Source organism: Hordeum vulgare, chromosome 6H, assembly GCF_904849725.1.
Source record: "Hordeum vulgare subsp. vulgare chromosome 6H, MorexV3_pseudomolecules_assembly, whole genome shotgun sequence".
Taxonomy (NCBI): domain Eukaryota; kingdom Viridiplantae; phylum Streptophyta; class Magnoliopsida; order Poales; family Poaceae; genus Hordeum; species Hordeum vulgare.
In genome coordinates, this window is record NC_058523.1 from 87,238,632 (window position 1) to 87,249,368 (window position 10,737).

The window sequence follows — 10,737 nt, forward strand, 5'->3', positions numbered from 1 at the left end:
TATGTGGCAACGTGGAAGCTTTGTTTAACACTGGTTCTAGATAACTTGAAGTTAACTTAATTAAAATATGCCCACTGTGTGCGTAACCGTGACTGTCTCTTTCGTGAGTTCTTTCTCCAATCGAGGACACGGTGGGGTTATGTCTGACGTAGGTAGGTGTTCAGGATCATTCATTTGATCATCTGTAGTTCACGTCCGCTATGCGTAGATCTTCCCCCTCTACTTCTCGTACTCGTAAGTTTAGCCACCAAATATGTGCTTAGTCGCTGCTGCAACCTCACCACTTAACCATACCTCACCCATTAAGCTTTGCTAGTCTTGATACCTTTGGAAATGAGATTGCTGAGTCCCCTGTGGCTCACAGATTACTACAACACCAGTTGCAGGTACAGGTAAAGGTTACATGACGCGAGCGCGTTGATTGTTCATTTGGAGTTGCCTCTTCTTCTTCTTCTTCGATCTAGGATGGGTTCCAGGCCGGCAGCCTGGGATAGCAAGGATGAACGTCGTTCTTATTTTCCCGTTTGTTTTCATCCGTAGTCGGACCCTGCTCTTACTCTTGATGGTTACGTAATGTACTCATGTGACTCTGATGTAGCTTGTGGCGAGTGTAAGCCAACTCTTTATATATCTCTTCTTTCAGTACATGTACTTGTAACGATATCCATTCTTGCGACACGACGAGATGCGCTTCTATCCCTGACGAGGCCCTCGTGCCAAATTGAGGATAGGATCGCATCTTGGGCGTGACATCCTCCCTCCTGGTAAAGGCGACATTCATGTTCTTTCACAAGTTGATTACTATATTATGCATGCGATCTGGAGTTTACGAAATCGGTGGACTCATAACGAGGATGGGTATAATCTGATGCAAGCAATCAAGAAGGCGAGAGATGATCTATCTCTACTATTAAAGCAGGATCGAACGTCGTGATGGTTCAACCTCACCCTTGGTTGGACCTTCGGCGCGACGATAGGAAACCCACGTCCCACGACCGAGTGCAGAGAGAAAAAACTGCGCGTTCTCCACCCCACGACCTACCTCCCCACGTCACATCACGCGGCTGACACTGCTCTCCTCTCCCCAGGCTCCCAAATGGCCGCCGCCGCCTCCTTCCTCGCCGCTCCAGCCCCGCTCGCCCGCACGCCGCGCCCGCGCCATTCCCTCCGCCACCTCGCGCGCACCGCGGCCGCCAGGCCGTCGACCGCCCCCTCGCGCCCCCCGCCTCGCCGAGCCCGCGGCCACCGCCTCCTTCCTCGCCGCGCCCTTCCCGTTCGCCCGCCCGCCGCGCCCGCGCCATTCCCTCCGCTACCTCGCGCGCGCCGCGGCCGCCAGGCCGCCGACCGGCCCCCTCGCGCCCCCCGCCTCGCCGAGCCCGCGGAGGCCGCTCCAGGACCTGGCGCTGCGCGACCTGGCGGCGGGCCGCGTCGCCGAGGCCGCGCGGCGGGCGCTGGCGGCCGCCGCGGGGCCCCTGGTCGTCGCGCTCGCCTCCGCCGCGCCGATCCTCGGGGACGTCGGGCACGCATCCACGTTCGTCGTCGCCACGCCGTGGAAGCTGCAGGCCGACGAGCTCGCCACCGTGCGGCTCTTCAAGGAAACCACCGCCTCCGTCGTCTACATCACCAACCTCGCCGTCAGGTACGGCCGGGCCGATCCCCTCCCTTTCTCTTTCACCCGCTCCCTTCCCTGGGCGCCTCCATTGCTCTCGCCTTGGTCGGCGCCTGACGCGAAGAAGCTTGGGGTTTCTGTTTTGGCTCTTTGTGCAGGCAGGACGCCTTCACACTGGACGTGCTCGAGGTGCCGATTTGCTTTTCTGTTTAAATGATAATTTTGGTTCAATGAAAGGAAGATTTACTTCCCTTCCCCATTTCTCTCTCTAATCCCCCATGCTCACATGTGGTATGCTCTTCTCTTGTAGATGTGCAGGAAGAAAAGGGCCATTGGATTGTACAGGAAGAGTGGGATGTTGTTCTTTGCTGCTCCTCCACACTGCCCCTAGTAAGCTGGTTGCTCTCCCTCCTTCTAGATTTGTATGTCGGTATGTGTCTGCTGCTAAAACAACAGTCACCACCAATTAGCCTTGTTTGTGTAGTTAATTGTTGCACTCAACAGACAATGAAATTGGAATTCTTGGTGTTGATGACAGTTAATCTTGTCAATAATAGATTCCAACTTAACTTCTCAAATAGAATTACCGAATGATTTGTCTAGAACACATCACATGACATGATTGATTGCTTCACTGTACATTGGAACGCAGGGCGATACTTTACAATGATTACAGGAAGTGGAAGGTAATAGCGGTGCACAATGCAGTTATGTGTTTGTAACCATGTTTATCGATGATCTGACAATTTTGTATTAAATATGTTATTTTAGATGGGTTCCACCTGCTTTGCCATCCAGCCGAAGTCCTGATCGTAAAAAAGAATCTACTTTGCAGCTGGTAGAACCAGGGTAAGGTTTAGTCAGACCTTGTCAGATGCTCTTTTTTACTTTGCCATCTTTTAGATGGTATCTATTACACAATTAATTTGTGTTCCATTCTCCGGCGTGTTGAAGTGGAACGCACATTGACTGAGGCACAACATGATGAATTTGAGGACATGCTGTGTGCATTAACATTAGAGAGAAGTCAGATAAGGGCAGCTATGTGATTTGCATTGGATAATGCCGATGCTGCTGGAGAGGTAATACCTATAGTCTAGCGGATTCTTTGTACCGTGGCCTGGTTTATCTATAGTTTGATGTACTGCAGATTTTCAGTATTCTTGCGGTTTCGGCCCTGTAGTTGCTTGTTTAGTTTTTTGATTCAGCTCTTGTCAATCATTTGATTAGCTTAATTTTAGGGGATTCCTTAGTTACAATTCCATCTCTGTTGTATCATCAGGTTCATGTATAGTTTGATATACTACAGGATAGAGGCTGGTTGGCTTTGACTGAACTTGCTCACAAGGGGTTGCTGCTACTGTTATAACCAAGGTACATAATGTAATAAATATTGTTCTGGCACTAACTCACATCATGGGAACGATGATTATTTGATTATACTCATAGACTACACAAGATGATTGTTTACGCACCTAATTTTTCTTCCTCTTTCATGGTGGCAGGGAAACATGTTCTACAGGCCACTGTTGTTTATCATATGGATTGTAGATGTAGTAAAACTAAAGTTTAGACCATGTATTAAATTTCTTTATTTTAGCAGTGGTGAAAATAGAAAAAAAAGGTCAATTAGAGAATTATTATAATTGTGGATTGAATGTCAATGAGTTTTCTTATTTTTTTTGCAATTGAATATTAGTGATTTTATATCTGTTTAGGAGCCTGACGAAGGATTACGTGCTCAAAGTATACAAGTAAAAATTAGTGTTAGGTGGTTCTTTCAAAGATAGCTCGCTCGTTGTATCTCGAGAGAAAAAGAACAACTTTGATCGATGGAGATTTATTTCCTGTTGGTGTGATTGTATCTGCCTTGTTGACTAAACTATTGTCTTTCCTATTTACTGTTAGGTAGTTCTTCCAAGTCCATTTTTCTCTAGCTACATGATGTTTCCTTTATTGGCTATAATTTATTTGGCATTTGTGACAGCCAAACTGTCATGTCAAATCGTGCTTTTAAGATTTTTATTATGCCAATTGACATGTCATTTATTTTCTAAATAACATATTCTTGGTGGAGTCTGATTTCCTTTTTGACATATTCCAAGAATAAGTGCTCATGTTCAATAATGCAATTCAACAGATTACGTTCATGATAAATTCTTTCTTTCACAATAATTTCTCAGTAATTTTGGTCAAGTTCATGATAAATTCCTTATGATTCTCACATTATCTTGTCTCTATTTTTGGGATGCAGTGTGCTATGGGAGATGCTGACTGGCAGAGAACATCTCCATTTTATGGTTGACTGAAGAGTTTGAGTTTGAGATGTGACTAGGAGCAGCTAAAGCTCTGTTGAGATTGCCAAATGGTTGTTCTTAACGCGCAACGAAACATACTCTATTAGTACAAAACAGAAGAGTGCGATCTCGGATTGTTCTTTTCTGCAGACACGAACGAACAATCGAATTAGCAGTGACTGGTCCATGTTGATCCATCCAAATTATTGCCTCCTCTTTCCAGCTATCAGATAACGGGTTGTTTCCCTTCAAGTCGTTTTACATGTGACCTGGGATTATCTCCTGAGCAAAGTGACATGTGACTTGAGATTATCTTATGATATGATATGAGCAAACCAAAATGCTAACCGTGTGGTGCTGGTCAACCGACGTTGGTTGTATGCAGTTCGCGCACCGGAAGTGCATACAGAGGTGGTGCGACAAGAAGGGGAACATCACATGCGAAATCTGCAACCAGGTGGGCATTTCTGGTTTTTCCGTTACGAGAAAGACTATCTACCCCTGTAGAGTAATGTACTATGCTCATATTGCATTGCATTTTCACGTTTCTTGGTGATGGCATGCTACTAAAATTATTTTTAGTTGTAGTTCAATTTATGAACTATCAGGAGTCCAATTCAGGCCAACTGCATGGCACAAGCAAAAATAAAATAAAATGTCACTACTGGTTTTTCACCATGTTCTGTATTTGTCAGCAGAGTCTTTCAGAGTCGGCTTATGTTTGTTTTTGATACAGGTTTACTCTCTGAACTACGTTCTCCCTCCAACCAAGTGTTGTTCAGATGAAATGGGCATGGATCTTAGGTACTTACTGATACCATGTTTAATAGTTTGCTGAAATTGTGGAAACTATTTACATTCTGTCAACTGAAGAATGCAGTCCTACATGTTCTGAAGTAATGGTTGTTTGTTTATAACCAGGCAAAGCTGGGTTGGACGAATTGATCCCCATGATTCCCATTTCCTGGCGATCGCCATCACGGAGCAGCAGCTGCTGAACGCTGAATTTGATGACTGCATGACCTCAAATTCAAGTGGCGCCACATGCTGCCGGTCTATTGCTCTAATTGTGTGTTACACAAAACCTTTTCTTAGTAGACCTATCTTCATTAGTCCTGACGGGTGACTAACAATGCTGATTTCTGTTGCAGCTGATGGTCCTTTTGCTCATCCGCAATGTAATCGTGATCGTGCGAGATGTCAACATGCTACAAGATGCGACGGTGTTGTTCAGCGTGAGTCTACATAACCTACTTCGCTATCACATTGTTCACCTTTATGCGATCTCGGCATTATGGTTTCACATCAAACTGACTGAATACTTCCCCATCATTTCAGGCGATTCTTCAGTTCGCGGGGTTCTTTCTTCCGTGTTACGTCATAGCGCGCTCCTGCTATGCTTTTCAACACCGGAGGTGAAGATAGGTATTCAAACTGTTCCATTGCCATCCTTCTGCCATTCTGTCTCATTTTCGCATTACCCATTATCAATCTATTTTCAGCGGAGCGCTCATGCACTCTCTCTGCAGGTTTAGGGGCATTACCTGAACCCGGAACAGGTCATATCCCATGGTTACTATTTCAGTTAGATAGAAGGAAGTGATGCTGTTACAGTAGTCACATGCCTTTTATACTAATATCATTGTTTGGTTTATATAATTGTTTATGCATATGTTAACTTTCGAAACAGTGGTGCATGCAGGTTTCCTCTTGAAACAAACACTGAAAATGGTAGAAATGCAATTATTTTTGACCTGGAACGTGGATGAAAAGCAACATATGGGTCATATATATTCTAATTTGCCGGTATGCACGTTCTTTAACCATTCTGGCATAGTAGCCCATTGAATGTTTTAGAATTTATTATTTTTCATGTTCAAAGAAATATGTTTCTGAATCATTGATTAGGGTGTAGTCTATAAGCGCAACATCTCCTTCGTCACAAGCCTGTTCCTCGTCATCACGACTCAGGTGACTGACCTATTAGTTAGATCCGTTTGTTGTTTCACTCGATTAATCTAACTGTATGTTTATGAATCTGATCGGTGTTCCATCCATGCATACCATGTACGTAGGTGTTGCGGTACGGATGGGCAGGGCTGATGAGGAAGTACGTGGTGGAGCCTGCGCACATGTGGTGGCCGGTGAGCCTGGTGCAGGTTTCTCTCATGGGGTACGTACGTACGTGCGTCCCTGGTCGATGATTTATTTCATCAAGTGTAACCTAATCAATTTATTCAAGTGACGACAAGGAGATGATCAATCTGATCTGAGAGAGTGATCGAGACTGAAATTTGATGGCAGGGCGATGCACGAGAAGGAGAAGCGGTGGATGACGCGGGGCAAGTTCTTCCTGATCGCGCTCATATGTAGCTTCGCGTGGTACACGGTGCCGGGGTACCTGTTCCCGACGCTGACGGCCGTGTCGTGGGTGCGCTGGGTGTTCCCAAAGTCGATCACGATGCAGCAGATCGGGTCCAGCCTGAACGGGCTCGGCATCGGCGCCTTCACCCTCGACTGGTCTACGGTGGTCTCCTGGCTGGGGAGCCCGCTGGTGACGCCCTTCTTCGCCACCGCCAACGTCCTCGTCGGCTACGTCCTGCTCGTCTTCATCATGCTGCCCGTCGCCTACTAGGTGCTCAACCTATACAGCGCCAGCAGGTACCCCCTCTTCTCCAACGAGCTCTTCGACGCCTCCGGCCAGCTCTACAACATCCACAACATCGTCAACGAAAAGTTCGAGATCGACATGGACGCCTACGCGAAGCAGGGCAGGATCCACCTCAGTCTCTTCTTCGCCGTCAGCTATGGCCTCGGCTTCGCCACCATCGCCGCCACCTTGAGCCACGTCACATTCTTCTACGGCAAGTATGTCCTTGTTACTAAATCTTCGACATTTTAGCTGCTCGTGTTGCAGTTATGTACGTATTGTGTCTGTGTGTTGCATGTTTGATTGATTTGTTAATTTCTGCATCAAGGGAGATGTACCAGAGGTTCCGGGAGTCGTACAAGGGCAAGATGGACGTGCACGCGAGGCTGATGAAGAGATACGACGACATCCCCAACTGGTGGTTCTACATCCTGCCCGCGGCGTCCATGGCGGTATCCATGGTCCTCTGCACCGTATTCAAGGAGGAGGTGCAGCTGCCGTGGTGGGGCCTCCTCGTGGCCTGCGTCATGGCCTTCATCTTCACGCTCCCCATCAGTTTCATCACCACAACCACAAAAACGGTACTACGTACTCCCTCCGTTCCTAAATATAAGTCTTTGTAGAGATTTCACTTACCTTATTTTTCTATTGGTTCTTCTATTTTCTCGAATGGCATCAAGAAGTAACTTCCTGGAATGGTATGACAGTTTTAGTACTTATAAACCTATTATCCCTCTAATTTTCTAGGCCCTCTTAAAGCTATGCTTCCAGTTTTTCTTCCCAATTTTCTGCAAGTATTTTGTAAATAACGAAGTTACAAAATATTAAAGATTCTATGTAGTAACTTCCAGTTTTTATTCCCAAATTTTATCTTGTGGTAATTTATATTCTTTAAAACTTTATCACATGTTTCCCAAAGTTAGCTCTAACATTGTGATAGCTTCTTTACCTCGTTTTTTTATATTCCAACAGAGTAAAAGGCTAGATCCACTTGCTAGAGTGACACATAAGTTCACTTGGTAGATAACTCTGGCATGTATTATTTCCTGGTGTACCAAACCATGTAAATGTTCAACAAGTTCAGTCAAATTTTATGATTATTTCAGATATGCTTGATAATTACCACTACCTATGTTCTGCCATATGTTGGTCTATTTGTTCAACTTGATTAAGTTCTTATGTACGTCTTTTAATATTTTAAAATCGTGCACAAAAGACCAGTCAATGTGGTATCAAACTTCGAGGTCGCTAATAGTCCTAACATATTCCTTTCAATTTTACCTTCTCCATTTTTTTAATCTGAATGCGTGTCTCCAAAAAAGAAAATGTTTGTTCTGATTCTTAAACAATATTTGAAACTGATATAATGACACTTTTGATGTTGTTTCTAGATATGTTCTCTAGCCATTTTGTTTGTGTCTATGTGAACGCATATATTCCTCTTGTATCCATCTTTGATGGATGCCTATATCATGATGCTTTTAGTTTTCACTAGCTATCCTCAGTTTTTGGAGCATGGTGTAACTTAATTTATTTCTTCACAGGGTGGAGGTAGCCTATTGAATTTACCTGCATCTTCATATGGTATCAAGTATACATGAGATTCGTTAGTTTTCATGCGCAGGAGGCGGAGACAGTCTTCGAGCGGCGGGGCGGAGGCCGCGGTCGGCGCGGACGGCGTGGTGGCGGCCGGGCAGGAAGTCCTGCCGGAGATGGAGGGGGAGAGGTGAGCAGGTGGCGTGAGGGGGACGGGGGCTTAGGGTTTGGAGCAGGGAGGGAGCCGCGAACCATGGGAGCAGGAGGCGTGCGTGAGCGGGCGAGGAGGGCGGCTCCGGTGACGGCCGCGTCGGAGAGGAGGGGCGGCGACGGCGGCATCACAGGTGAGCTTCAGAGTGGATAGCGGTGGGAGTGTGAGGGGATGAGTGGATAGCACGGGAGTGTGAGGGGATGGGGAAGGGGATGAGGTGGTGACCGGTGAGTGAAGATAGAGTGAGGTCGGGCAGAGACTTGCCCAGGGTGATTTTTTTGCCTAAAAAAAGGGACAAGTCTGTATTATACTTTAGCTGAATTTTTACCTACGTCTGTACGTGACACTGAATCATAAAAATTCAGCTGGCTAATTCATATTCTCAAAATAGAAAGGGGCATGTCATAAGTGAAGTAGTTTGGATTGTAAAATTATTTTTTGTTGCGACGCTGAAGTATATATTAGAGCATATTAAGCAAGGTATTTAGACAACATGCCAACGCACGGACATCTATTTGTTCTCCGACATAGGATGTATAAAAAAAAAACTTAGCGCATGTAGTACAAATAGTAGACATTTGTTATGTCTATTATACATATGATTATGTGTTTTAATTTGTAAGTTTAGTTATCTCGAACTTGGTTTGTATCCACTATGTACATGACCGTTTCGTCATGTTTGTTTGTGTCTATGGCATTTTAACGGATGTGCTAATTTTATCAATATTTTAGTTATTATCTACATTCCAAAACAAGAGTTTGTCCATGCTCATAGATTTTCATTTACCTTTAACATTGTTTTCTTCCTAAAATATATTCAATATAAAAACGAGCGTCTAAAATATCCAAATTCCATGTTATGATTTTATCAAGTGATTTTTTAATATATTATTTCGTATGCCGTGACAACGCACAGGCATTTAACTAGTATTGCTAGAAGTACCAAATAGTCATCGTGTTGGTCAAGTGGGTCAATGTTGACGACCATCGGATCCTTAGGCACACGTGAGAGAAGCGGGAGGCATTGTCTGCTCTCATATGGCATTTTATTGGCGCATTGTGCAAACCTTTACCTGGTGTTACAGATCCGTTTAGCTTGAAGTGCAAGCATTATGAGAGAACGTTATTTTGCTCAACTCACAGGGTTCTCGTGTTATCATGAAGGTTGATTGTTTAGAGGTCGTAAACCTCTGGCTATCGCATCAAAACACTAAATCGTTCCTAGCGCCTACCTTTGATAAAACTAGAGACAATCATTAAATTTTGCATTTTTTCGGTTCAACAAACTTCGCACAGGGATTTTAATGGCTCTGTGAATCTTTGTACTAAACGTGCAACGTCTTTAACAGTGTCAGATTGTTGGATGGACGCGTGTCCTTCCTTTCTTGTCAGCATTGGAATCAAATTTCTGTTATGCAATAAAGATCGGGAAAATATTACTTCTATCAGCCGATCGAGTGCCCGTCCGCCGGCCGATCGGGCGTGTCCGTTCGCCAGCTTTGTGGTCGTTCGATCGTGTGTTAATTATACGGTCGACAGTGTTCATGCATCCGTTGAAGCCGTTTTCGTTTTCTTGCAACTGACTTGGTTTAGGACATGTATTCCTGATACTGGTAACAATAGAGATATTTCGGGGCTCGACTGGCTAAGAGGGCGAGCGGTTGAATTTGGATTTTTCCTGACACATTAATTTCTGAAACAACAAATCAGTTCCAGAAACAACGCGGCATTTGTGATACTGGGTAACAATAGGGGTGTTTTGGGGTTCATCTGGCTGGGAGGACGAGCGGTTGAATTTGAATTTTTCCTCACACATTAATTTCTGAAACAACAAACCAGTTTGAGAAACAACGTGACATTTCTGATACTGGATAACAATAGGAGTGTTTTGAGGTTCATCTGGCTGGGAGGACGAGCAGCTGAATTTGGATTTTCTCGTGACACATTAATTCCTGAAACAATAAATAAGTTGTAGAAACAACGCGGCATTCCTGATACTGGATAACAATAGGGGTGTTTTGAGGCTCATCTCGCTGGGAGGGCGAACATTGAATTTGGGTTTTTTGCTGACATTAATTTCTAAAACAACAAACTAGTTGTAAAAACAACGGCCTTGTTGTAGAAATATTCCTGAAACAACGACCACGTTACAGAAACAATAACCTTGCTGTAGAAACTTATGTTGTAAAAATTAAAACATGCTGCAAAAAATATGATATTTTTCGATCCATGTTGCAAAATTTACAACATCTTCTGATTCATATTGCAAAATTTATGACATGTTGCAAAAACTACAATTACAATGTGACTGTGGATCGTATATCCGACGGCTACGAATAGCACGGTTATGCAAAAATTATGAGATATTACAAAAACAAATAAATCGAACGGCTGCAAGCCCTGCAGCCCGTACATCGAACGGCAATGACGAATG

General features: G+C 44.5%; 1 protein-coding gene and 1 pseudogene across 2 annotated transcripts; both read left to right on the forward strand.

Annotated features, from left to right (window-relative positions):
* The first annotated feature begins 933 nt into the window (after positions 1–933).
* LOC123405136 lies at positions 934–1,822 on the forward strand (annotated as a pseudogene).
* Positions 1,823–5,560: 3,738 nt separating this feature from the next.
* On the forward strand, positions 5,561–7,035 carry LOC123402391 (oligopeptide transporter 4-like). 2 transcript variants are annotated; one of them, XM_045096305.1, is made up of 5 exons: positions 5,561–5,712; positions 5,815–5,877; positions 5,982–6,079; positions 6,211–6,774; positions 6,889–7,035. In XM_045096305.1, the coding sequence occupies exons 1-4, from the start codon at positions 5,572–5,574 to the stop codon at positions 6,539–6,541; spliced, it is 633 nt and encodes a 210-aa protein (XP_044952240.1). In that variant the 5' UTR covers positions 5,561–5,571; the 3' UTR covers positions 6,542–6,774; positions 6,889–7,035. The 2 variants fall into 2 exon arrangements, with proteins under 2 accessions (XP_044952240.1, XP_044952239.1); XM_045096304.1 differs by having other exon boundaries at positions 6,885–7,034.
* The last annotated feature ends 3,702 nt before the right edge of the window (positions 7,036–10,737 follow it).